This window comes from Trypanosoma melophagium (genome assembly GCF_022059095.1).
Source record: "Trypanosoma melophagium isolate St. Kilda chromosome Unknown ctg5segment0, whole genome shotgun sequence".
NCBI lineage: Eukaryota > Euglenozoa > Kinetoplastea > Trypanosomatida > Trypanosomatidae > Trypanosoma > Trypanosoma melophagium.
Genome location: NW_027125187.1, coordinates 183023 through 209670, shown reverse-complemented (window position 1 = coordinate 209670; position 26648 = coordinate 183023). Strand labels below are relative to the sequence as shown.

General features: G+C 39.0%; 15 protein-coding genes across 16 annotated transcripts; all 15 read right to left on the bottom strand.

Annotated features, from left to right (window-relative positions):
* Positions 1-436: 436 nt before the first annotated feature.
* LSM04_009111 (uncharacterized protein) lies at positions 437-1054 on the bottom strand (the record flags this gene model as incomplete). The annotated part of the gene is made up of 1 exon (XM_067329464.1): positions 437-1054. One exon carries the CDS (start codon positions 1052-1054, stop codon positions 437-439), a length of 618 nt encoding a protein of 205 aa, XP_067187576.1.
* A 580-nt stretch (positions 1055-1634) lies between these two features.
* LSM04_009305 (Chaperonin Cpn60/TCP-1 family) lies at positions 1635-3239 on the bottom strand (the record flags this gene model as incomplete). The annotated part of the gene is made up of 1 exon (XM_067329463.1): positions 1635-3239. The coding sequence occupies one exon, from the start codon at positions 3237-3239 to the stop codon at positions 1635-1637; it is 1605 nt and encodes a 534-aa protein (XP_067187590.1).
* Positions 3240-3829: 590 nt separating this feature from the next.
* On the bottom strand, positions 3830-6247 carry LSM04_005110 (uncharacterized protein; the record flags this gene model as incomplete). Its single annotated transcript, XM_067329462.1, has 1 exon — positions 3830-6247. One exon carries the CDS (start codon positions 6245-6247, stop codon positions 3830-3832), a length of 2418 nt encoding a protein of 805 aa, XP_067187394.1.
* A 609-nt stretch (positions 6248-6856) lies between these two features.
* On the bottom strand, positions 6857-8059 carry LSM04_009294 (Rab-GTPase-TBC domain; the record flags this gene model as incomplete). Its single annotated transcript, XM_067329461.1, has 1 exon — positions 6857-8059. One exon carries the CDS (start codon positions 8057-8059, stop codon positions 6857-6859), a length of 1203 nt encoding a protein of 400 aa, XP_067187588.1.
* A 672-nt stretch (positions 8060-8731) lies between these two features.
* LSM04_005204 (uncharacterized protein) lies at positions 8732-9052 on the bottom strand (the record flags this gene model as incomplete). The annotated part of the gene is made up of 1 exon (XM_067329460.1): positions 8732-9052. The coding sequence occupies one exon, from the start codon at positions 9050-9052 to the stop codon at positions 8732-8734; it is 321 nt and encodes a 106-aa protein (XP_067187402.1).
* A 545-nt stretch (positions 9053-9597) lies between these two features.
* On the bottom strand, positions 9598-9948 carry LSM04_005216 (uncharacterized protein; the record flags this gene model as incomplete). The annotated part of the gene is made up of 1 exon (XM_067329459.1): positions 9598-9948. The coding sequence occupies one exon, from the start codon at positions 9946-9948 to the stop codon at positions 9598-9600; it is 351 nt and encodes a 116-aa protein (XP_067187404.1).
* Positions 9949-11195: 1247 nt separating this feature from the next.
* Positions 11196-12874, bottom strand: LSM04_004763 (uncharacterized protein; the record flags this gene model as incomplete). Of its 2 annotated transcripts, none has more annotated exons than XM_067329458.1 (2): positions 11196-11560; positions 11659-12874. In XM_067329458.1, 2 exons carry the CDS (start codon positions 12872-12874, stop codon positions 11196-11198), a joined length of 1581 nt encoding a protein of 526 aa, XP_067187387.1. The 2 variants fall into 2 exon arrangements, with proteins under 2 accessions (XP_067187387.1, XP_067187386.1); XM_067329457.1 differs by lacking the exon at positions 11196-11560 and having other exon boundaries at positions 12378-12384; positions 12444-12874.
* Positions 12875-12950: 76 nt separating this feature from the next.
* On the bottom strand, positions 12951-13879 carry LSM04_007268 (uncharacterized protein; the record flags this gene model as incomplete). The annotated part of the gene is made up of 2 exons (XM_067329456.1): positions 12951-13429; positions 13735-13879. 2 exons carry the CDS (start codon positions 13877-13879, stop codon positions 12951-12953), a joined length of 624 nt encoding a protein of 207 aa, XP_067187496.1.
* A 734-nt stretch (positions 13880-14613) lies between these two features.
* LSM04_006244 (uncharacterized protein) lies at positions 14614-15279 on the bottom strand (the record flags this gene model as incomplete). Its single annotated transcript, XM_067329455.1, has 1 exon — positions 14614-15279. One exon carries the CDS (start codon positions 15277-15279, stop codon positions 14614-14616), a length of 666 nt encoding a protein of 221 aa, XP_067187449.1.
* Positions 15280-15652: 373 nt separating this feature from the next.
* LSM04_005141 (uncharacterized protein) lies at positions 15653-16699 on the bottom strand (the record flags this gene model as incomplete). Its single annotated transcript, XM_067329453.1, has 1 exon — positions 15653-16699. One exon carries the CDS (start codon positions 16697-16699, stop codon positions 15653-15655), a length of 1047 nt encoding a protein of 348 aa, XP_067187398.1.
* A 476-nt stretch (positions 16700-17175) lies between these two features.
* LSM04_002442 (uncharacterized protein) lies at positions 17176-18384 on the bottom strand (the record flags this gene model as incomplete). Its single annotated transcript, XM_067329452.1, has 1 exon — positions 17176-18384. The coding sequence occupies one exon, from the start codon at positions 18382-18384 to the stop codon at positions 17176-17178; it is 1209 nt and encodes a 402-aa protein (XP_067187265.1).
* Positions 18385-19130: 746 nt separating this feature from the next.
* Positions 19131-19580, bottom strand: LSM04_009669 (FUN14; the record flags this gene model as incomplete). Its single annotated transcript, XM_067329451.1, has 1 exon — positions 19131-19580. One exon carries the CDS (start codon positions 19578-19580, stop codon positions 19131-19133), a length of 450 nt encoding a protein of 149 aa, XP_067187607.1.
* A 506-nt stretch (positions 19581-20086) lies between these two features.
* LSM04_009086 (Pentatricopeptide repeat) lies at positions 20087-21733 on the bottom strand (the record flags this gene model as incomplete). Its single annotated transcript, XM_067329450.1, has 1 exon — positions 20087-21733. One exon carries the CDS (start codon positions 21731-21733, stop codon positions 20087-20089), a length of 1647 nt encoding a protein of 548 aa, XP_067187571.1.
* A 413-nt stretch (positions 21734-22146) lies between these two features.
* On the bottom strand, positions 22147-23475 carry LSM04_009477 (uncharacterized protein; the record flags this gene model as incomplete). The annotated part of the gene is made up of 1 exon (XM_067329449.1): positions 22147-23475. The coding sequence occupies one exon, from the start codon at positions 23473-23475 to the stop codon at positions 22147-22149; it is 1329 nt and encodes a 442-aa protein (XP_067187598.1).
* A 572-nt stretch (positions 23476-24047) lies between these two features.
* Positions 24048-25820, bottom strand: LSM04_007644 (Aldehyde dehydrogenase domain; the record flags this gene model as incomplete). Its single annotated transcript, XM_067329448.1, has 1 exon — positions 24048-25820. The coding sequence occupies one exon, from the start codon at positions 25818-25820 to the stop codon at positions 24048-24050; it is 1773 nt and encodes a 590-aa protein (XP_067187517.1).
* Positions 25821-26648: the final 828 nt, after the last annotated feature.

Sequence of the window (26648 nt, the reverse complement as noted above, 5' to 3'; positions counted from 1 at the left end):
CAGTACTTCTTCTTTGTACGTTAACATCACCGTAAAGACCAAAAGAATAAAAAAGAAAAAGAACAAAAAAAAAAAATCAAGAAATCCTTTTATATTTCTTTTTATTTTATCACACTTGGTGCTAAATAACAGAGAGTCACAAGATCATTATAACTTTCAAAATCACTACCAGTTGAAGAAAGCAATGTTTCCACAAAAACAGGAAAAAAAAACTTTCAAATAAAGAACAGGATAGCAAGAAATAAACACACCTTCGTTAAAGAAACACACTCCTACGAAGAAAAGCTGCACAATCACTGAAACATAATCCATTCACAAAGAGAATATATTCCATCCCTTCTTCTCTTTTCGTCTCCCTTCGTTTCTTCTCTTTCCTTTTCTCAACGTTCGTTTTTATTTGTTTGTTTCTTTCCTTCTCTTCTTCTCTCTTCTTCAATCAGTAAAGCGCATGCATGGAATTCATCTTACGTACATGTATTCGTACCTTTACACGCTTATTATCATACACTTCCCGTTCAATACCTAGTTCCTCTGCTCCAGGCAAATACAACCAACACCAGTTATGTCCTAACTCTTGAATACCCGTACGGCGATCCTTCTCGCGAAACTCAATGAGTCGCGGGTCTACGCGAACTTTGTACTGTTCCCACAATTTCTGTGCAACGTCCCGTTTACGCAGTGGGCAATTAAGAAGAAATCCCTGTCCCCACGACTGGCGACCAAATAGTAAATAACCCGTGTTTACACGCCAGTAGACATCTAACCACTGTCGCTTCCGTGCGGCAAAATCGAGAAAATCATCATTGCGTTCTACGAAACAATCGTGTTGATTTGTATCAGGGTTAAAGCACCACAGTCCGCGGCGCAATTCATCTGTGGGCGTTACGGCGTGTCCGTCGGCGATGTATTTATTCGCCAGTTCGAGTTTTATCAGCCGCTCCTCGCCGGCAAATCCGCCCTGTGGGCCAAGAATGGTGCGGGTGAAGAGCAGCGGCACGTACTCGAGCTGCAGCTCCGGCGCCATCTCCCGCCACAGGCACGATAGGCGCAGCATGAATCAAAGTCCTACACTCCTCGTCGATCACACACAGACACAGCTGAGGGGAAACGAAATAAAATAAAGAAATAAAGGAGAAGGAGAGGAGGATAATTTGAAAACTGACACTCATGAAACAGGAGGAGAAAAGAAGAAAAAAGAAAACATATATACCACTCGGCCCCACCAATAATAGTATTTAGTAACATTATCTATTTTTCTCTTACAAAGTGCATATATTTTCGTTTTACTTCATTTTGCCTGTTTGCCACACCTAGGGGACATGAACCAATAAATAATAATAATAATAATAATAAAATAAAAAAATAACAACAAAAATATATCCGAAAAAAAAAAATAGAGATTAAAAACTGTGACCAACAACAAACATTTCTGACCAACCAAATTTTATTCATCATTGCTCAACAAATTGACTCGGTAAGTATGCTTGTATTTCTTCGTATGATGACGATAATGATAATGATGATGATAATGTCACCGCTACATAACTCCTGCTACTTATTATCGTCAAATGCTTTCTTTTCTCCTTTTCCTTGCTTCTTGTAATTTGTTTCTTTTTTCCCCTTTTGCTATTCCCCTATTCCACGGTAAAGTCACAGACACTAGCTTCTGTTGTAATCATCAGACCAGCTACAGAGGAGGCATCGACTACGCAAGATATAACAACCTTGACAGGATCAATGATACCAGCTTCAAACATATCTACATATTGATCATTTTGAGCATCATAACCCATACTAGTATCCTCATATTCTGCAACATTCTCCACAGTGACTGCTCCTTCCTCACCGGCATTTTCACTGATACGTTTCATTGGTAAACGGGCTGCATTACGCACGATAAGAATTCCTGTTCTCCGATCTTGGTCCATCTCTTCATCACCCTGCAAAATCTTATCAAGCTCCTTTGAGGCATGAAGAAGGGCAGCACCACCACCTGCGACGATTCCATCAGAAAGTGCATTACGAGAAGCATTAAGTGCATCAATCACGCGATCTTTTGACTCACTAATCTCCACCGCCGAACGACCACCAACGCGGATAACGGCGAAAGTACGATTTAACTTTGACATACGCTCACGCAACTTCTCTTTTGCCTCTTCTGTCATGGCACGATCTAAACGTCCTTGTAAAAGACGCACACGTGGTGCGATATCTGCAGCTCCTGCAATAATAGTACTATCCATGGTTTGTTCCATACGTTCCGCACGACCAAGAAGAGTATGAACATCATCTACAAGATTTATTGAAGCAACTTTTTCAACAACACAACTACAACATGAGGCCAAATCATGTAATTCTTCCTCCGATAATTCATGAGTACAAACCACCCCACATAATACTACCTTATGAAGATGATTATGATAGATAGTTTGCATCACGGGTTCTGAAAATTCTGGAGCTACTATAACAAGTGGTCTACCACTTTTTTTAGCAGTTTCTAAGAGTCGTAAAATATCTCCTACAATTTCTAACTTTTGAGCTGTAATAAATACCAGAGGATTATTTAGTTGACACTTAAGTTCTGCAGCATCTGTTACCAATGCACTGGAAATAAAACCCCGTTCAATACTCCAACCATCGTATCGTTTCCACTCTGTTGCAGTAGTATTCCCATCCAATACAGATATGTATCCATTTACCCCAACGGATTGTACGGCGGCAGCAATAAGTTTTCCCAATGGACGTTCACCATTTGCACTAATTGTTGCAACATTTTCTAACATTGTTAAATCCTTTACAGATCGCTTCTGTTTTTGAAGACTCTCGAGAATAACTGAAACAGCGATATCGATACCACGTTTAAGATCCATTGGATTGGCCCCTGTAGCTACACTTTTATAACCCTCTGCAAAAATACTCCAAGCTAAAATAGTAGCAGTAGTAGTACCATCTCCTGCAACATCATTTGTCTTACCAGCTACTTGTCTAATGAGACGTGCACCAACATCTTCAAATTGATCATTAAATTCAATAGATCTTGCTACAGTAACTCCATCTTTTGTTATTTTTGGTTCTCCTGATGTTTGACGTATTATAACATTACGTCCCTTAGGACCAAGAGTAACACCTACTGCAGTGGCAATACGTTCAATACCATTAAGCATTCGCTCTCTTGCATCACCACCAAAAAGAATTGTTTTCCCATTAACTTTGGTAAGACATCCTGTATAGCGCAGCATAACTCCTTTCACTCAATCGAACCAGTAAGCTTTCTCCTTTTCAATTTCTCTCTTTTTATTTTACTTCTCTTCTCCTTTTATTCCTCGTAATTATTCTATCTTACGTAGGACAATGAAGAAAAGAAAAAATTGAGTGTATGTATGTTTCTCTCTTTTTTTCTTGATTCTTCCAAAGGAAGAGTTACGAAAGCAAGAACAAAAAAAAAACAATCAAACAGAAAATTTAAAGGTAATGAAACAAAAAGCAGTCCATAAGAAAGAAAGTGAGTCAAAAAAAAAAAGAAATAGAGAAATAGAGAAATGTGATGCTACGACTAACTTGCCGAGGTCATACATTTTTACCCCTTGCTTTACAGCCTCCGCAGGCTCTACTCTCCACTCCTTTTCATCTCTATCAGGAAGCAAGCAAAAGAACAATAATAATAATAATAATAATAATAATAATAATAATAATAATAAAGATTACACAAACATGTATACAGTACGTACGTCTGTAAATATAATATATATGGTTGAACTCTTACACTTTCGTCTATAGAATTTTTTCTTTCTCCAATTCATTTCCCCCCCCCCCCCCAAACCACCACATTCTATGTATGGCCTAAACGTTTTAGAATAGCACGCTGACGAGAGAGATCAATCTGCAGTCTTGAGGCCACACCAGCAACAGCTACAGGATCTGTATGTTTCTGTACAAGTCTAGCAGCCGCCTCGGCATGTGCCTTTGCCTTCTCAGCACACTGCAGTTCCATTTCATGACGGAGTCGCTCTTGTGCTGCACTCGCCTCTACTGCCCGAACTTGTACCTCTTCAAAGCGACGCAGCAGATCACCCTTTTCTGCCTCAAAGTCCTCACGCTCTTTTCGTAAAGCTTCACGTTCCCTTGCAATCTCATCACACATACGTTTTTGCTCAATTCTCATATTACTAATAGCTATTCGATCCTCTTCAATTCCTTCTACTTTCGCCGCGTAAGCCTCTTCTTGAGCTCGAAGAGATTTAAGTACATCGGCCTCATCATTGTTACGACGCTCTCGCAACATGGCAGCTTCTGTTCTTTCTCTAGCAATAGTCATTCTTTCTTCCTGTAACTCTGTCATAGCTTGTAATTTTTTTCCCATAAAATCTTCATATTGTTGTTCAAAGACTTTACGTTCTTGAGCAATCTCATAAAGCATCATTTTTCGATCTTTTTCCAGTTGTTGTCGAAGTGTTTCGTAGTGTGCTTGAGATTCTTGAGAACGTCGACGTTCTTCTGCTGCCTCTTTGGTAAAATTTGAAAGTGAAATATCAAATTTTGCGTATAAGGAAGCAATACGCGCTCGTTCCTTTTCTAATTCTTGTTTAGTATATTTGAGTTCTTCTAGTACAGAATCTACAAGAGCTTTTTGTTCATCAATCATATGTTCCTTTTGTCGTAGTACAGAAAGTCGCTCCTCTGTAAGTGTTACATTCATCTTCTTGGTAGCTTCCATATCCTCATGCATCTGTGCGATGAGTTTTTCAAGCTTTGAGGCATTCCCTGTATGAGTCTCTAATAAAGCTATCTGTTGCATATGAATTCTATCATTCTGCCCTAATGATTCTGCGTGTCGTTTCTCTATAGCTTCCATCTCCATTCGATGCATTTCGGCTGCGTGTGCTCGGTCTAATTCAAACTGTCGCCGAACTTCCTCCAACTGTGCCTCATACTGTCTTCGGGCGTCTTCTAATTGTGCCTGCTGCACGGCACGATCCCGTTCACGTTCGTGTGTGTCGTCCATTTGTCGTCGTTCCCGTTCATGGCGTTCGGCCTCGGCGCGTGCCTCCGCGTCGGCGCGCAGTCGTGCCTCTCGATCCTCCCGCTCGCGGCGCCACCGCCCCTCGCGCTCCTCGTCGTCCCTCGCCGCCCGCGCCTCCACGGCGGCCCGCCAGCGCCCCTCGCGGTCTTCCATCGCGGCCCAAAACTGCGACTCCCGCGCCTCCCGCTCGCGTGTCTCCTTTTCGAGCCGCGCCGACCGCTCCGCCTCCTCGCGGCGGTCCCGCTCCTCCCGCCCCCGCCGGTAGCGCTCGTCCCGCAGCAGCCGCTCCTTCTCGGCCGCCACAACGGAGAGATTCAGCTCGTGGAAGACATCCCGCACGTCCTGCGCGAGGCGCTGGAAGAGGCCACGGGCCGCCTCCTCCTGCTCCAGTCGCCGCAGGTGCACCGCGTGCTCCCGCTCCCGCAAGCGACGACGCTGGGCCCCAGAAAGCGCCGCACGCGAGGCCCCATCCGGATCTTCGCCTACAACCGAACCCCCCGCATTCGCATGAAGTTCACTACTACTCTTCACTCCCTTTGCAGCCGTACTTGCGGTCGTAGCTGCTGCTGCTGCTGCCGCCTCCATTTCCTTCACTTTTTCTTCTTGAACACGCTTCAGTTCTTCTATTTGTAGACGGAGTTCTTCTTGTTGTCGCTGCATCGCCTTCTCAGATCGTTCCTGTTCGGCTTGCCAACGTCGAATTTGTTCCTCGTGTTTTTCACGCTCCGCTCGAATTTTTTCTTCCGCAATACGATCAAGGCGTTCTTCTTCATCCTTTAAACTTTGTTTTTGGGGCTGTTTTACAGCATCAACACTTGGTGCATGTGGAGTCTCAGGAATGATATCATCTTCAAAGTCATCCGAATACTGCATCGCATTATCATCTTCAAAATCTTCATCAAAATCATAGTCATAATCATCATCTTTTTTCCTACTACTGTCAGTACGAGGACTTGCTTGACTCTTTGTATTATCTCCACTGTGATGTTTGCTCATTCCTCCTCCACTATCAGATGTATGACGTCCTTCTTTTTTTTTAGCCTTTTCTCGCTTTCGCTCCTTATATTTCTTCTTTTCCTTTTTTTTCTTCTTTTGTTCGCTCTCACTGTTTACAGGGGGTATGTAATCATCGTCATCATCCTCATCCTCAAAGTCATTCAAAACATCGTATGAAAAACCTTTTTGTGGAGGTCTATTGAGACTTGGAGCTCCTTTCAATGACGACATAGCAAAAAGGATACGTATGTATATGTAATCTCGGTAATCTATTTATTTTATTTCTTGTATGGTTGTCTTCTTAATCTCTCTGAATTTATATATTTTTTTTCTTTTGCCCCTATAAATTTTTTAGAGCAGTTGTAACTCTAAATCCCCCTCGTTCGCTCTCTCTCCGTATATGTATATGGACTTCAAATAAATCTCTATGTTTTTCTTTTGTGTCTCCCCGCTACAAAGGACTAGTACTACAACAAAAAAAAAAAAACAAGTAAAGCAAAAATGGGAAGGAGGGTACGTACAAAAGTAAGGATATAAAAATATATATTACTATCAATAGAAAGAAAAAAAAAGGATAAAGAATACTTTTGTGTTTCTCTTATTATTAAGACTCTCTTTTTTTTTTTTGACAATCCTTTACTCTTATACGCCCTTTCAAGAGTATTCGATACAAAACATGTTATCAGTTCGCAACGATACTAAAAAATAAAGAGATAAAGAAAAAAAAGGGGAGAATAAACGACTGTAACAATAAAAAGAAAAAAAAACTTCTGAAAATACAGACAGACGTATGCGAAGAAATGAAGGCAGAAAATAGCAATAAGAATAACAACCATTCTACTATTCTTTTTTAATGCACTTTGCAAATCCACGCATGGAGTTCATCCATCCACGTAAATTACCGCTCCATGAATCATCATTTGAAACAATGGTTCCGTGTTGACGTTGCAGTACTACAACACCTTCTGCACTTAATACTTTCAATTGGTTTACTAAATGAAATCCATACTGTTCAATCCATTTCATAGCTATCTTAAGAAACTCGTTAACGTCACATGGTGGATACGACTGTAACAAGGGAAGAAATTCACACAGAAGAGTCATCTGTAACAATTCATGTCGTTGATAATTCAACATTGCTACAGCAACGTAAAGAACAATGCAACGTAGTTCTTCTCCAAAAGAAAAGAGAAAGTCCCATACACGGAATACATCCGGTACATTAAATTCCTGTGTGAAGAGAAGCGTAATCCAACGAAAAGCGTAAAATTCAGACTTTACTTGACAAGACTCCAAGTGTTCCCATAATATGGGATCAAGAAACTGAAAAAGTCTTTCAAAATGGTGAATGGTGCACATTACCCCAGTATCTTGGTCAAAATCTAAACTACGACAAAAATCATCACCGAGATATGCCAACATAGTTTGAAAACAAAAAAAAACTTCACTCTCTACACCATCACATAAAGCTTCGCGTCTTCCACCAGCAAACGCATATAAAAGATGTCCAACTAACTCATTCATGCCCTGTACATATCCAAGGCCTCTGTTAACACCAGCGAGGGTGTGAATGATGCGTCGTAGACTTTCCTGTGTTGACGAGAAGACTGTATGAATACCTGATTCATTTGATGAATCCTCATTTGCGCTAAAAAAGTGCATAGATGGTATTGTGCGTGGAATATCAACATCCACTGCACGACAACCACTTTTTCCCACTACAACATTTCCTTGTTCATCAAGTTCACATACTATACGAACAATATCACAATATTCCTTAGCTTTTGCCTCCTGCAAGTTATCCCATCTAGATACTTCAGGGGGTAAAAATCCCATCAACAGTTTCCAGAAAACTGCACGGTATTTCTCTGGTGTACCACGACGAGACAATACTGCGACTGAACGTAGACTAATAATGGGACCTGCAATAACGGTTTTACACACTTCTTCTGATGTTTGAAACGGTATATTTTCGATTGGGAATGATTCTTCTATTTCTTTTTCCACCTTCTCAATCAGCGAGGGTGGAGGGTAGTGTGCCATCTAGAGATAACTACCGTACAAATAATTGATTCTGTTTGTTCTGCGGAATTACTGCTTGTCCCTCCGCGAAATGTAAGTGCTTACATCAGAAAATCAATCAACCAACAAATAAACAACACGTATAGTAAAGAAAAAAAGAAGAAAAAAGAAACGTTGTTAGACTTTCACAGACAATTAAAAAGAAAAAAATACATAGATTTATTTATGAACATGCGACAATACCAAAAGTAAGTGTCGTTTTCTTTTTCCTGGTTGTGTTGCAAAAAAAAAAAAAAGCAACATTTGCTTTCATATTGTTTCTTTTTTTCTTTCGTTTCCGCTCTGCCTAACCTTTGGCGTGCGTGCAACTGTAGTCTTGAATCACAGCAACTGAAAATAAAGCCACAGATACAGACACAGAAAAACACCACTATGCACGTGTGATAATAATTATAATGACAACTTCATTCCACCAATCTTCTTCAAAAAGACTGCTACCTAACGTTTCTTACTTCCCATCCCACCCATTTCTTCTTATTGTTTCCCCCCTTTCTCCTCTTCTTTTTTTAACTTTTTTTTTATTCCCGTTTTCATACTTTTCTATATATATATATATATATATATATATATATATATATTCTCTAGTAGTATCCGTAGCAAGCAGGAAAGAAAGTAAAAAAAAAAGGAGAAGCTTTACGGCAAGGGATTAATGGCATCCAGGAACGACAAGACCACACGTGTGAATGTCATCTGTGTATCGATAATGGGATACACAAGTGCCATTCGTCCGTCGGGGAGTGCGACGTAAGCGCGGCGGTCGATGCGGTCAAATGTCTTTTCTTCCTCGTCTGCGAGAGAACTGCGATAATATGATTGCCGCATGAGAAGAGCAGTGCCAGCCACACAGAACATAAGTTTTGGCGCATGAAATGCCAGGCGATGTACACGTCCCGTGTAGGTTAAAGGGACAAGGAAGGACCATAAAGGTCTCTTTACAGTAGCTGCTCTTACCATTTTTTTCTTTTTTTTTTGCTATTCTTTTTCTTGTTTGCCGTTAACTATAGGAAAAAAAATCCCAAACAGATAATATATATATATATATATATATATATATATACGTATATCTATAGAAGTATATACTTCTCTCTTTATCACTGGGGTTTCACAACGTTATGTACTGCTAGGATAAAAAAGAAAATACCTTATTTCTGATTTTCTTTTCCCAGCACCATGTGTTTGTGCGAATTTCGTAGGAAAAAGATAAAAATGGGGAGAAAGAATAAATACATAAGAAGAGTTATTATAAATATAAAAATGCACAGACGTAAAAGTATCAAAACAAACAGCAATACAAGAAATAGTCTATTTCTTTCATCAGCGCAATACAATATTCACAATTATCCAGTGAGTACCTTCTGTGCAACCTTTATACATCAAGCAGTATTTATAATTTATATAATAATAATAATAATAATAATAACACAGAAAAACAAGAGCTGAAAAACATACAAACAAGCATAGATACATCTTTGATTACAAGATACGCAATCTCTTCCCATTTACGGTTTTCGCGCAAAGAATAGCTTGGTGGTGTCCCTGTTGGACTCAGGGTCACGAATGTTGTTGGTTGCGCGCAGATTCCACCCCTCCGACTCCAGGCACTCAATGATCACGAGAAACACCGCTGACTTGTGCAGATCATCGCAGAAGTGTTGACTTACCTCCATGCGCCAGTGATCGGGATTTGTGTAAAACACAAACTTGCTTGGCTCGCGCGACGGACTCGCCGAGGTGGACATAACACTCGGGATGCGCTGTTCCATGCGCTTCACCGTCTCCTCCCGCAGCGCCGCACCGAGAATAGAAATAACGGGTGGGTTGAATGTAGCAGACACACACAAGTTTGGCATTTTTTTTCCTTTTCTTTCTTGGCTTGAAAACTCACGATTGCCTTATTTGATATTTGTTTTTTTTTTTTCTTGTGCTTTTTCAAAAAAAAAAATCTTCTTCTCGATCTCTTTGTCGGTTTGAAAATTTCTTTATTTCTTTATTTTTCTCTTTCTCTCTCTATATATATATGGCTAAATATGAAAATATTTATTTATATATATAGTTTCACTTGCGTAAATGTATCTTTCCTGCGTTTATTATTTTTGAATGAAAGAAAAAAAAAACAAGACAGAGAGAGAATTTAAAGGAGCAACAGAGAGAATAACAAAACCCACTTTATTCCACACAATACGGGTGTGGCAGAAAATTCAACCCAATAAGGGAGACTGAAGAGAAAAGCGATCAACAAAAAAGGGAAAGGAAACAATTACCGCAGGTAAGTAGTTAGGAAATGTTGTATCAGTACATAAAAAAAAAATGAAAAATAACGAGAAAGGAAAGTAAAAACCGAATAAAAAAAACAAGATCAAAATACACCAATCAAAAAAAAATCATCGATACAGTAATTATGATACACATACACACAAACATAAACAAAAAAGAATACAGAGAGACACAGACACACTTTAACAGTACGATAATCTAAAAAAAAAAAAAACAAAGAGAACAACCAAAACAAAAAGAAAAAAAAATTAAGAAGAAAAAAAAAATAGACCTTGGTACTTTTCTTTCTTCTAATATCTACTGTTTAGGTGTAGCATATAGATACGGTGACTTTGCACGTGGCTTGGTGGCATGGTACTCAAACAATCCTCGCAACGATGTGTCTGACAAGAGAGGCGAATATGCCTCTTTCCCATTCGTAAGCACAATTGAATCACCAAGTTGTCGATCACGAGAACTCGAGCTTAATGATGCCCGATCCGAGCGGTGTTCATATTAGTCGCGGGTGTGTTAGACTCGACTCTGCCCGCAGTAGTGTTCCCATTAATTTCTGTTGTTTTTGTTTCTTTGCTGTTTGCATACGTTCTATAGCCCATTGTTCTCGTTTTTGTATATCAAGCTGTCGTTGAGCTTCCAGTCGATTTTGACGTTCTTCCTTTTCTTTTTTACATTGTGCTTTTATTTCACGCTGCACAGCTCGACATTCATTCGCTTTCGAGGTGTTAATCAAAAGTGCTTCTTTTTCCCTTCGCTCCTCCTGGAGTCTTTGCAAAAGAAGTTCATTCTCTTGACGACGAAAAGAAACAACTTCATCCTTCACACGTCACATCATTTTTGCCTCCATATCATTCAACATCACCTGCATTGCAAGCATCTCATTATGATCTTCACGTGTCTGCATAATATGTTCACGCGTTGCTTTATTGCGATATTGACGTTGAAGAAGTGCCGTAGATTTTCCCCGCGTGTCTTCACTATTTGAACGTTTGCGGGCTAATAATGCCTGCAGTCTGGCCCGGCGTTCTTCACTCATCTCTCGCCCACGAAGAAGATTTTCATGTACTCTTGAAACATGTTGCGCATGTGATTTACTTCTACTGCTGTGGAGTTGTTTTTCAATAATACTGTCGAGATGCGAACGGTGCTTGTCGAGTCGCTGTTGAATGTAATTCTCAGCCATACGCAGGTCTTCAGATGTATGAATTTGAAGGGACATTCGCATATTTCGATCTTCAAATTATTCTTTACATTCTCTTGAAAACATTGTTGTATCTCCCCTCTCTCACCCCAACACTCCTCTTTAATAAGAGAACGAGTGGCATTTTCTTCTTCCATTAGTTCTCTCAACTGTGTGTGGTGTAGACCACTATTTTGAGAGCGAAAGTGATATTCATCAATAACTCTCTTACGTTGTCTTTCAGGGTTGTGTCCAGCCTCGGACCGCGCTAATACACGTCTTCTCAACATGTATGAACAAAGTTGCATTCGAGCAAAAGCTTGGATAATTAATGCGTATTGTTCAAGTCGTTCTTCTACTTTTACATACAAATCCAAAAGTGAGGCACCATCCAGTAAAAAATCTCCTTCACGTTTCAGATAATATTTTAAATTAGAATAATCTAAAATATTTTCAGCCACTTCATGTACAGATGTATTGGTTAACTTCTCTGGTGGTAAAAGCAAATTAAACTTAGAAACAATAAAATTGGAATTACACGTAATATATCGATTAGGTAAAAAACGACGTAGTTCCACAGCCAATAAAACTGGAAGTGCTTTTAACTGTATTTCCACATCATCACCTCGGAAATGTGCACCAGTATCGATACCTCCTATCCACCAAAAGACATTATTTTCATCTTGTAAGACTTCAAGAAGAGGTTTTAAATGTAACATTTCTTGTGCAATAATCTGCTCTGTAGTACCATTATCAGCTTGTACAAGAAGATGTAAAGCATCCTGCGTATCTACATCTGCGTTCTCAACGAAAAATGTACGAATATTTTCATAATCTGTAAGATATACTGTTTTAAGTTTTACAAGATGTTCCATACTGGAAGGAAATTGATACTGTCGAAAAACAAAAGAGTGTTCAATACTGAGAAGCAGAGTACTGGGATGAAACTTTACGCGTGCGTGTTTAGCGCATCCTGTTAGTGCCACTTTTATCGTTTCCGGGTTTCGCACTGATTGCGCTACAGAGAGAACACCGCCAAGTCCATATAATACTTTCAATAAACTGTAATTATCAAGAGAGTCAATTACTGGTTGGAGTTGTGGTGGTGTACAAAGACCCGTTCGTTGCCATTGTATGACTTCCCGATCACTTGATCGAAGGAAGGCTTGTTGTATGTCTTCATAAATGGCAGCAAGAACAATATTTTCCAAATCGTTTGATGATACCGGAGGGAGAGGTGGAATAGCAAGAATTGCAATAGAAGATGGAGTAGGTTTTTCCCCTGAGTAAAAATTAAGCGCACTGTTTACATTTTTTAAGAACATAGTAAAAGTGGTGAGGTATAATAATCGAGCAGCGGCGGTACAAATTTCCCGAGAAGTAAATATATGTAAACATTCATCAAAATTGAATGAGACGTGCAACATTCTTAAGAGCCGGAAGATTTGAAGAAAACCCATCTTCATAAAATTCAATCTCAGTAAGGTGCACAATCGCTGTCATACGAGTGCAAAGTTCCAATTGAGAAGCGAATGAAATAACAAGAACTTCCATAGCATTTGTAAAATCAATATATTCTTCTCGTAGACGTGCAATAAGATTGACATCTTGAATACTTGATTGAGAGAGAAAGTCATTCTGATTACGATTTATAAAGAAACGTTCCTTTCCCTCACCACTGAACCCATACAATATATAGGAAAATACCCTAAAATTCATTTTATTAGAATTCCCAATACCCGAAGTAAAGAGATGATCACAATCTATTTGAACTCTTTTTAGTGTTTCTTCCCTTTCTCTTCCATCTGCAGAGAGATGAACTTGAAGGTAGGACTTTTGTTGTTGTCCTACCGTACATGTAAAGGCGGAAATAACATTCACTACCAGCCTTAATCATTTTCATTTGTGGTGTGGCATTAAGACGAGAACAGCATGATAAAACTAAATCATTGTTTAAGTTTGGCTGCGCCCGACCACAAGTAACCACCACTTGTCGCTGACGTGATCCCTTCTACGCAAGAACTGCCTTCAGTGCCGTATCCACACCAGGCGCATGTACATCCAACCCATAATGGTTAATATTATTGATATTATTATTATTATTATTATTATTATTATTATTATTATTATTATTATTATTTCTTCTTGTTCATCTCTGTGGTACTGCCGGTATCGTTATTGCCACTGAGCATAAGTGTGAAATTATCACCAATGCACGTGGCGCTGCGGTGGCGCAACAATTCAACAATCGGTGGAAGTCCGACGAGTGGCGACGGTGACATTCGCGCCGCATCACACAGTCGTAGGAACTGCAATGGATACTGTTCCATACAAAACAAAGCTTTTTCTTCTTCCTCCTATTCTTCTTCTTTTAATTGTTGTTTATTGTTATCATGTGTGCTGTGTAGAATGTAAATATCGTCGGCGGCCACTGTTATTTCTGTGGCCCCGTCGCGGACTCGAACGACAGAACCGCCGAGGGAATCCGCAACGCCCACACGCCGGCCGTCGCCCAAACTGCGGTAAAACACAAACACCATTATTTATATAGCACAAAGATCCAATTAACGCAAACAGGTAGTGTGAATAACGATAAAAAAATACCTGTACGAATAATAATAATAATAATAATAATAATAATAATAATAATAATAATAATAATAATAATAATAATAATAATAATTGCATTTGTGTCGGTGTCTGCAAAGGATAATACAACTACATATGTGTAATATATTACACTTCCCTTTTGTAAGATTGGCTCAATAAGAGAAAGGAGAAAAGACAAAGCAAAAAAAAGTAGAAATATTACATGTAATGATCCTTCACCCCAGACCGTTTCTTCTTGGAAAGAAGAATTAAATATATATATATATATATATATATATATATATATATCTGTGGCATTCTTTGAAATAATACTACTGCAATTGAGAAGAAAGATAACTACAGTAAAACAAAAAGCTCAACTGGTTTTTTTATTGAAAAGAAAAGCAACAATACGAATACAAAAGAATAGAAACACACACACAGACAAATATATATAAACAACAATAAGAAGGGACTAAGGAAGAAATAATCCACCAAGAACCCCACCTAAAAATGCCATCTTTAAAACAGCAGACTCTTTTACTCTTTCAAACACTGAATGGACAACACGAATTTCTGGTGTCCGCCTTCCCAGTACACATACATCAAATAATAATTTTCTCCACCGAACATCGGCGTAACCGAGAACACTTAACAACTGCGTCACTAACAGTCCACTCCCCACAACACGGATAAGTGATCCCAAACTCTGTCTCACCAAACCAGCAACAACAGCACCGCCAAGAGCACTGGCAGCAACTCCACTATAGAAACGCAACATTCGCCTCGGTGATTCTGTGCGTGGCAGCACTGTCAAGTCCTCTTCCTCCATTTTCTCCTCCTCCCTCGGTGGTGGTAGCACGGCATTCTCTAGTACGTATTTAACATCATCCTTCTCACTGAGGTCATCGCTGGATGGAACTTGAACTTTTGGTGATGAAGTCTCATAACTCTGACTTTGTGAAACAGATCTTCGTGAGACTATTCCCATGTTTAGATCTACAACGCGTGAATCTACCAAATCAGCGTAGAAGGCTCGCTTGATATGTGTAAAACCGGTACCACCCGGTTTTACAGGGGTTGAGGAGCTAGAATGACTCCTCGATCTCCACCCATCTATGGAAAGTGGAGATGTTTCCATCGTGTTTTTTTCTTTCTTTTACTAATACAATAAACAGATATATTTAAAAAACAAAAAAACGAAAAAAAAGTGCCAAAATACGGAAGAAATTTAGAAAAAAAAAGAGCAAAAAAGGAGAATCGGCATACAGATAATAATAATAATAATAATAATAATAATAATAATAATAATAATAATAATAATAATAATAATAATAATAATAATAATAATAAGTTACAATAACAAGGTACGTGGAGAGGAAAAGAGAAAGAGAGGAAACTGATTGGTTAATGATTCCAGCAAAGGTAAAGTCATACCTACGTCTTTATAGGACGGAAACATATGAATTAAAGAAAAAAAAAGGTCGAAAACGCAATGTACTGCAATTTCGAATTTAACAGCACCTAGCAGATTGTCTTATTTCACCAGTTGACATATCTCGAATATGTAGTTCAAATTCAGAATGTTTTTCATTATAACAAACACCATGAACAACGCAACTACCATTAACTGTTTGTCCTACTTTAACTCCAAACAATCCTTCATTTAACCATGTGGTTACATCATACTTTCCATCAAGTGTAGGATTTAGATAACGTGCTGGATCCTCAGCATTCAGAAGAAGTGAATTTGTCGTTGGACCGTTGTATTCTAATTTCACTTCACCTACAGGAATAGTTCGGCATCCATTAAACATAGGTGCCAAACAAGCAGCAGGAGCACCAGAAGGATTCCAAAAAGGTACAGGACAATCAAATGTCTCATCTGACGCAACACCCACCATCACTGCAATACCATAACGACAAAGCATTTTTATTCCATGTTTTATGTGATTACCAAATAGTGTACATACTTCTGGAGTGATATCTAAATACCGTTTGGAAGCATGACTAGAACCACAATGATATGGAAATGAGAGTTGAAGAGCTTCTTCATTAATACGATTACCCACTTTTAATAGTGTCTCCGATCCCCGTAGCGACACGAATCTTCTTCGTGCTATATAAAGCAAGTGATCCAATACCTTTTGTTCACCCATGCCTTTTTTAACCGCCTCTGTAGCGCAAAAAAGAGTAAGATTTGCAGATTCCTCTGAAGTAACGCTGACGTTTTCGTAATCAGGATGAAAAAAATCCTTGTGAGAGCGTAATTCCTCCATTGAAACGGGAAAAGCCCCAGGAAGACCAGGAATATGAACTAATACAGTCTCTTCCCCAAGTTCTGAACATGAGCCTATAAATGACATCGGAATAGAAAACCCCTCACCGACAGAGTAACTGCAGTAAAAACTCTCCGTGTGGTCTGCACTTCCCTGCAAAAAGGGAACTTTATTGGATGATCCAAACAAAAGAGAACGTGCCGCCACTGCAGCATCGGGTCTTACTTCAATGAGATGCGGCGCCTTCCCCAAAGCCCGTAGAAGTGGAAATATCACCGTCATTCACCCAATCTCTCTCTCTTTCTTTCTTTTTTTTGGGGGGGTTGCACCTCCAGTGAAATAACACCCCCTCCCTTTTCTTATTCAACACCTTACAGATGAAGGGAATTGATACACTATTAAAGGATGTTCCAAATAAAAAAGAAAAAGGGAAAAATAAAATTTGTTTGACTGCAAAAAAAAAAAATAATAGTAAATGAATAACTAAATCCATATTGAGTATAGATAGAAAGAGTGACAAAAAATGAATTCACGTAATACAACCACATTGTATAGCAAGACTAAAATATAGAACTAAGACTCACAAACATAGACCAAACTTTATCTTTCAGAAAATCATTTTCCCTATTTTCCACCCTTCGTATATATATATATATATATATATTTTATCCCGCACTCAAAATCTCATTAAAAAAAAATTTTCTTTTGGTTAAACAATAATAATAATAATAATAATAATAATAATAAAGATATTTATTTTAAGATGAATTCTCATCTTTTAAGTCTTCTTCTTCCCATGGCAATGCAGCTTCAAAGACTACATCAGTCTCTTTCTCCTCTTCCACGACAGTTTTAGTTGGTTCTTCTACCTTTTCCTCTGAAGAGAGATTTTCCCACCCTTCTGAAGGATGTCCGCTACAAAGAGCTGTGTAAGCTTCAATCTTTACACGTAACATTTCATTCGTTTCTACAAGTTGTGTAAAGAGAGAACCCTGCTTAGTAGAAAGAACACTGTCATTAAGTTTTTCTTGTTCTGACTCTAAATCACCCATTAAACGGCTTAACTTTGTCTTGTGGTATTTGCAACTCTCACAAACGGAATTTCCAAGATCCGTAACTTCTCGTTTTTTAATAATTTTTGTAAGTAATTGAAGGTTTCCAGAAGCGAGCTCTATTTCATGATTTACATTATTAATCTGTTCTTGTATCCAATGCGTCAGAGCTCTTTTAGATTGTACCTTATCTCGCAATTGTTTCCAATACTCTGTATTGTTTGAAACACCAATGTTTTTCTTACGCTGAGTACCTGTTGTATCAACTGGATTAGGTTCTGTTGATGCAATTTCCACGAGATCTAGTAACTGATCTGTATTACGACACATTTGATAGAGGTGAAAACGCCATGAGACATTTACCCAATAATCTTCATCTTCAACAAGACGAGGAACCAATGATGAACGAAACTCCAGTTTCACTGGAGAAGATAATAACCAATCCACCACCTCCTTTGATGGTTTACAAGCATCCACATCTGCTGGAATTGGAAGATCAGTAATTGAATCTACCTTTAAGCATTTGCATAGCTGCGATGCGATTTCTTCATTTTCAGTTATGCTATTAGGAGGAACAATACAAGTATTTTCCTCCATTAAAGCAGCTTCTGTTACCATTTTCCATTCTTCTACTGGAGATTCCCACTCTGGGGGTGGTACAGTAAGAAGTTTATTGGTAACACCATATTTATTTTGTTTTTCTTCCCGTTGAGTTTCTTCGGTATTTAATAACTCAGATGAAGTTTCCTTTATTTCCGAAACTTCTTTATCATGCAAAACTTCCTTTTCCTCATCATTATATCCCTCCTCAAGATCCAACATTCCTGTCTGCTTCACGAACTCTAATCCTTCATCGGTGAGTTTTTTCGCGTGCTCTGTTGCGGTCTGCACCAGTGATGTGAATGCACTAAACATGAATAGCAATAACTCAAAGAAACAACAATAAAAAATTAGCAAACACGCTGTTCAATAACAGAAAATGAGGAATTCTAAGGGGAGAAAAGGAAAAAGAGAGAGAGAAAGGGAAAGAGAAAGGAAAATAAATAAATAATAATTCGAGCAAAACCAGAGAAAGAAAACAAAACAACAGTAAAAATGGAACTAAAAAAACAACGAAACCTAGATAGAGCAATGATAGTATTACCAGTGGCCATCACTCTCTTCACGTGAGATGCATATTAACGGTTGGGAAAACAATGAAAAATGACGGTAATCCGGTAACCACGTTTGAGTGATAACACCTTGACTGAGTAGCTATATTTAGAAAAAAAAGATATTTTTTTTCCTTTTTTTCATTCTCCTGCCTTCACCCAAATAACTAAAGAAATTAAAAAAACAAAGAGGCACAATAAAGAAAATCCACCTACTCTTTCATTTTCTTTTGCCTCTTAAAACTCCTTACGCAAGTTCAGCACAAAATACCGTAAAACTCATATCTATCTCGCTCAAATGAAAGCACATCAAGAGTGAAGAACATGCATATAAGAGATAATAACAGCCGAAAGAAGAAAAAAAAAAACATTAAATGAAGCGAAGCTCAAGAAGGAATCGAAAAAAAAATTTGAGAAATCAGTCTCAAAAGAGGACATAAATACCCAGTATTGTATTGCTCTATCAATGAAATGCATTAAAGCAACAAAAAAAAAAAACATATGTATTCCTCATGCAAGATATTTGGCACCAAAAAAGAATCCCCCTGTGAATGCACCAATATCACTTAGACCACTTCCGGCGAATCGAAGGAAACGTTTCAGTAATACATTCAAATCCTTATTATCAATTTTACCATCACCGTTCTGATCCACCATATTCGTAATATCTTGTTCAACTCTTTTCCAGTTAATTTGAATATATCCCATATAGCTTAAACTTTGTAGTGCAATAATTGCGAGTCCGGCTCCATATAATGCGTCCGATGTAAGCCGACGCGATGCGACCCCAACAGCGGCACCCAATACCCCGCTTACACCAACGGTTGAGAGCATATCGCATGCACTTTTATACTTTGGAACTTCACCACACATTTCCCCACCATCAGTAACGTGTTTATTGTTGTTCCTCAGAGCCTCTTTGACAGGTGCTGATTTACGGCTCGTATTTCCTGAAGACATCACAATACTTATTTCCAATATCCTTTTGTTTATGTTTGTTTGTTTTTTCTTGTTTTACAGTGCTCTACAAATTTGCTGTGTTTACCTATAACAATAAATGGAACTAGGGAAAAGCGACAAGAAATAAATAACGAAACAAAAAAAAAGTCAATCAGAATATAATAGGATTTCCCCAAACTTCGGTGCAATATCTAAAGATAATATTTTATTATGTATATATGTACGTATGTATACAAGGCGTGAACAACAACCAGAAATAAAACAATACGATTCGCATTATGTAAACAGCGGTAATATGCACCTCAAAGAGATCAAATGCAAAAAGGAAATAAATAAGAGAAAAAAAAAAAAGAAAGAAAGAGAGAGAAATAGAAAGAAAGAAAGAGAATCCGAATATTGAAGTTCTTCCACTCTAGAAGGCAACAATTCCATAACTACGGTTCTCTCCTCTCTTCTCTCCTCCTTCTCTTTTTTTTTTTCTTTAACCACCTTTATCCTTCCGGATTTTAAGTAGATTGTTGTTGAAGATACTTCAGTGCGATGGCCCTTGCTGTTACACTAACATTCCGAGTAGCACTGCGCACCACGAGGCGGTCTTGCGGTGTTCGTTGAGTCACTGGAAGGTGTCGCAAATGCTCCAGCGAGAGATGCCAGTCTCCAGAGAGTGCGGCGGCCCACAAACCAAGCCGTTGACTGTGATTATCCTTTGGAAGTCCAGAGGCCGTCATTTCGTCCAGGAGTCCCACGGCCTCTCTCCACCGCCCCGCCCCGACGCAGGCCTTCACTGCCAGACGGTGTGCCAGCGGTGGGAGTACCACTCGTGGCTCCTCCCCGCGTGCCCGCTGCAGTAACATGACTGTTTCCTTCCATCGATTGGCAGCCACACAGGCTTGCAGTGTTGCGCAAACAGAGAGAGGATGCGGTCTTTGATTAGCATCTGCAAATGATTCTTGCAGAGTCTGCATGGCAATATCCCATCGACCGCCTTTAGCGCAGGCAAATAGAAATGAAAGAATTGTACGTACAGGTAAGTATGTATGGGTTTCAAGAAGGATACTACCAATACGAACAGCCGCCTCCCATTGACCCGACTGTTCACACAACTCTAGAAGTTCACCCATTCCAGTTGTAGCAGATGCTTCATCTGCTTTCGCCATCCATGAAAGTGCTGCCAATGCTTTTTCCCATTGTTTAACCGCATGAAAAGATCGAATAAGTTTTTGATATGAATCACCATCTATGCTAGAAACAAAACCTTCTGCAAGGGCTGTGTCATATACTTTAGTTGTCATTAACCAAGCATTAGCTTCTTCACATTGCCCTAACAGAAGACTTACCATAGATTTATCGGGCTTAACCCCTATACCAACTGCAATATTAAATACAGAAAGAGATGCCTTCCAATCGTGTGAGACTGCCATAATATCCTTAAAAAAATTCAAATCAGAAGGACAAAAATTTGCCTCTTCCTTTGTTTTGGCGATTACTCCAAGCATATAAAGAGATGTTTGCCACTGTTTCAACTGCGCTGTTCGTTGCACAAGAGATCCTACAAACATTGGATCTACTAAGGATCCTCGCGCTATTCCAGCTACAAACAATTCTATTGCTCTTTCCCATGCACCACTAGCAGATAGATGAGGAATTAACACTCCCAAAGAATACCATTCTCCCATCTGATAATGGCGTTCCATTGTTTCTGCTACAGTTAAAGCGGACAGCCAACTTCCATATTTACCCGCAAGTACTTGTGTGGCATGTGGCACGTCCAAAGTCCAATTATTTTTTGTACAATAGTGAAGGATGGAATTACAGTTTCCAGGTGATAGTAGGGATGAAACAAATGCAGGAGACGGAGGAGTCCTTAGTGATTCAGAGAAATGAAGCGCACTCTGCCAATCGCCAAGTCTCTGGGAGGCATGACATAGAACTGCTACAGACGTGGGACGCACAAGAGATGCATTATCTGCCAAACAATTTTTACCTAATGTAATAACATCACTTACAAGGCCTTGTCCAGCGTGCTGTAAATGATTAATAACACCTTCATCTACTGTCTCACTGAGTATTCGGCGTAGTACACCACAACAGGCATTGATGTCACCTCCCAAAACTTCCGTGGCTAGCAGCCGCGCAAGTCCTCCTTTTCCCATATACCCTCACCAAAAGGTAAAAAATAAAAATAAAAAAAAAGAAAGAAAAATTAAAAAAATAAAAACACATACCCAAAACCACAAAAACAATACAAGTTTTATTAACATCATTTCTTTTCTTTTGTTGCTACTCGTTTTTTTGTTTTTTTTTTTTTACTCCTCTCACACTCCCTCCCTCTTTTTTTTTGTTTTCGTCACACTCAAAGGTAGGTTATGATTAGTTATTCATTAGAATAACCTTTAGGTTCCAAACCTTTCTTTTTCATTCCGTTTCGGTTTCCCCTCGTAATGTGTGAAACCAAAAATACTAAAACAACAGCGCCAACAAACAACCAAATGAGCAATAATTATAATAATAACAAGAGCAACAACAAGAAAAATGTATCTCAGCCAGCTATCAACCACTTCTATCGCTAGGCTGCTACATCCTCTACTAACTTTTTCTTATCATCAACTTCCGCATTTTCTGCTTGTAGCTCCTCTACGGTTAAGTTAGGTACGGCTACCTTGAATCCTTCCTCTACTCGTTTAAGTACGGCGTCTGTATTAACCTCATACATGTTTCCAACCTCATCCACAAAATTTCGCATAGTTCGAATAAGTGTATCTTTAAGAAGATTATCATCCTCAGCTAATGACAATTTTGCCCAAAAAGAATCCACAAGAATAGAGGCTGCCAAATCTTCTGCAGCTCGTGCACCCATCAATGGAAATAAACGCAAAAGTGGTATTACTACTTCACTTCGCCACGATTGATGCGCCAATTCAGGAGAAGTATATAAATATTGTGAACGAAACTTAGTAGCAGGAAAAAGATTTTGTTGTTTACAAACAGCTACTGCCATTTCTTGAGGCATGGTAGTTTCGTGAGAGTTAGGATCTAATCCAGTATACCTCGCCCAATAAATAGAAAGATCCTTCAAAAATAAAGGATGTGTAGCAAATTTACGGTAAACATGACCCCAAAGTGCCCGTTTAAAGTAATTTTCTGTGTTAACCTTATTTATACGTTCCCCATAAAATCGAAAGTAAGCTGTGACATCACAAGGGCGCATCTTCTCGACAGATCCTACTCTAACATAATCTGGTGGGCAAATACGATTAAATAGTTTGATTTCCTTTTTGTCTAGGGCATTTTTAGCGTCTGTTGCCATTAACCTTTGGGTGAGATCTTTTGCCTTTGCCTCAACGCGGTCCCGTGGGAGGAATGCGCGTGCTTGCATTTCCGCCTCTGGCCCTCCTGCGGTGTCCTCCTCTGCGAGCCGCATCATGCAGGCGTAATCGTATGGCTCAAGAGGGGCGGCGGGGTCCAATTCGCGGCGTCCGGGCCCCCCTGCGGCCTTCTTGACGGCCCGCAGCCACTCGGCCTCGTGGCGGTGGCGGGGGGCGGCGGCGGTGTTGCCCGCTCGGAGGCACTCGAGAAGCGCCGGGGGGGCCACGACCGCCGGCCGCCCGCCGTCCAGCAGCCCGAACTGCCGCTCCACCGCCGCCGCGTGCAGCTCCCGCCGGACGTAGTAGACGTGCGAGTAGCGGAGAAGCAGCTCGAGGTCGCAGGCGGCCAAGTCAATCTCAAGGAACTCGCTCGCCTGCTCCTTCACCCGCCGCCGCCCGCCATACCACGCGTGCACCGGCTGCAGCTGCCGCAGGAAACGCTCCTCCACCGCCAGGGCGGGGAGGGAGCCAAGGAAAACACGAAACGGTGTCACAGCAAGGTCCCCACAGAGACCAGGACAAATGACCATCTCAGCGTACCGCACTAACAAAAGACCTCAAGTCATACCAAACATTTATAAAGAAAAAAAGAAAAAGAAAAAGGAACATAAACTAGCAAAAGATACTTCAAATAATAATAGAATAATAATAAATACAAAAAAAGGAAAAAAAATAAATAAACAATAAAAGCACTACAACAAGTGATATATGATAAATTGGAATAAATTCTTCTGATCTTGCTCATAGTGACAATTTCCCCCTTCCTTCCTTTATTCCTCATTCCCTATCCACCACCCTTTCCAGTCATTTTGTGGAGAATAATCTATACCCTACTTTCCATAAAAGAAGAAAGAAATAAATTTTTATCTATCATAAAGCCATTCAATATTTTATGCTATCTGATAACGTAAGACTCGATCATTCTTTTCGCAAGCTTTCAAGAACATAATAAATAAAAAAAAAGAAAAATTTACTACTAATATTAGTACTACTACCATTACTACTACTCGTCCTCATTCTGCTACTACGCATCTCTAGTAGATTATTTTTTTTCTTTGATTTATTATGAATCCCATAACTACTCCAATGAATTCAAAAAAATTCATTTTGCTTTTTTATTTTTACTTTCTTTCGCTTCAGACGCTGAGAATGCTGAAAGAATAGAGATAAGTTTTATTACACTTGTAATTGCGGGTACCATCCGTCCGTAGATAACAACTGACAAGCATTCCATAAAAGAGAATGCTGCTTCTGTAATTGGATACCGCAGAACAGGTGGTATAGTTGTCTTAACACCGGGAATACGGTCCCTCGTTGAGGCACGTGCGACACAATTCCCACGCAAACCTTCTCTTCCAGCAAATCTATCAAACCCACTTATCTTTACACCACCAAATGGTAAAGATTGACAAAGATAGTTAATACCAAAGTCATTTATATTTGTCATACCTGTCTTTAGTTGATCTGCAATTCGTCTGGCTCGTGAAATATCCCCAGAGAAAACACTGGATCCAAGACCATATTCACAGGCATTTACCATATGCACAGCCTCTTCATCATTTTTAAATTTCATCACAACAAGCACAGGTCCAAATACTTCTTCCTTAGCAATTGGCATACTTGGAGTTACATTAGTAAGAATTGTAGGAGGGAAAAAGTTTTGCTGTCCTCTTCCACCACAAAGAAGAGTAGCACCAGCACTAATAGATTCATCAATAATACTTTGAATCTTTTGAACCGATGCCTCTCCCATTGTCATAGCTCCCATATCATATAAACCTTGAGATGCCGGACCTTGCGTCAAAGGATGTACCAAACTTTGCAACTTTTCTACAAGACGATCATGAATGGATTCTTGAATTAGAACGCGTTCCAAACCAACACAATTTTGTCCACAATTTTGATAGGTTCCACGCATAACAATATGTGCTACTTGCTCCAAATCTGCATCATCACATACCACTGCAGCATCTTTACCACCAAGTTCTAGTACAACTGGAGTAAGAGTTGTAGCCGCATTACGCATAATAATTTTACCAACTCCAGGAGATCCAATAAAAGTTAACTTGTCTACTGAACTCACGAGAGCTTCTCCAGTTTCTGCAAAACCAGTAACAAATGTAACAAGATCTGGAGAATGTCCTAGCTGTTTTAATCCCTCTCGAACTATTGATTGATAGTAAGAGGCATAAAAAGAAGAATACTCAGATACTTTACCTACAAAGGCATTACCTGCAAAAAGAGCTGATATCATTGGACCATAAATATTATGAAATGGATAATTCCATGATACAATGGCACCAATTACACCAAAAGGGACGTAATTTACAGCAGCTCGTTTATGAATTGTCATAAGACCTACATCACGTACTTCTTCTGCCAAAACATCTTCTCCTTGAGAAGCTGTCCAGCGAAGTTTTTCCAATGTTGTAAGCATTTCTCCCAAAGAACCATCCATCATTGTTTTGCCACACTCTACACATGCAGTTTCACAAATAAATGATTGATGTTGTAATATATAGTCCATAAGACTGAAAAGTAATTTTCGCCTCACTGAAAAAGATGTTTTGGCCCAGATTTTCTGGGCTTCTCGTGCTCGAACAACAACTGCCCGAACTTCTTCAGGAGTTGTAATATTCACGAGACCAAGAGGCGCATTTGTCCCCTTGTCATAACACTGAATTGTCCCTGCAGGTCCTGAACGTGGTGTAAGTGTTTCATTTGCTGGTTTAAAATCGAACTTTACTTGCGGTAGTGGTACTACAATCTTTGGAGCTGTGTAGCGCTCTACTGTGTGTTTAATAATAATAAACAGTCCACGCAATACTCCAAACTTCCACTCTAACAAAGCCAAGAGAATCAGAGTGTAGAACATTTTGGTAGGAGAAGTAAATTATTTAATATTCCTAATAACGATTCTTTTTTTTTCTTTTGTCTTTCCTTGAAATAATCCTTCTCCAGAAAATGAAGAAAGAAGGCGAGGAAAATAGATTATGTTGGATCCTTGCTTTATAAGTTATGCTTTATATGTCTTTTATTAAACTTGTTTGCACCAAATCGAAAATACAATAAAATACAAAACAAATCCAAGTTAATACCAAAACAGAATAACAATAACAAATAATGACAATTAAAAAAAATATATTACTTACTACAACCATCATCATCAACATGGAGAAGAAAAATAACAACAACAAAAATAAAATTACAGAAAATGCATATATTTTTATTCTTTATATGAGTGCCAACAGAGAAGGAAAATAAGTTTTTTTTTCTTTTCAGCACGCCAATATTCACATACCGTTTAAAAAACACAACACATAATAGTCCACACATAAAAATAAAAATCGCAACGCTTAATACCAGGAGCTGCTGAAGCACCATTTAAAATACTCGTCTTCCTCCCCATGTTCCCTTTGTACTTTATTTTTTTTTTCCGCCGCCCATTCCTTTCCTTTATTGGTTATCTCTTTTCCCTCCTCTTTCAAGCACCACAGAGGGCAAAAAAAAAAAAGACCAATAAAGGAAAAGATAAAAAAAAACAAAAAAAAAAGAGGGTCAAAAGAAGTATCAAAAAAAAAAAAAAAGAAAACGCACAACAAATATTACAGTGTTTTAACTCTCAAACACCATCGACAAACCCAAAGAAATCGGTAGTAACATGAGAAAAAAAAAGACAAAAAAAAAAATGAAAACAACAACA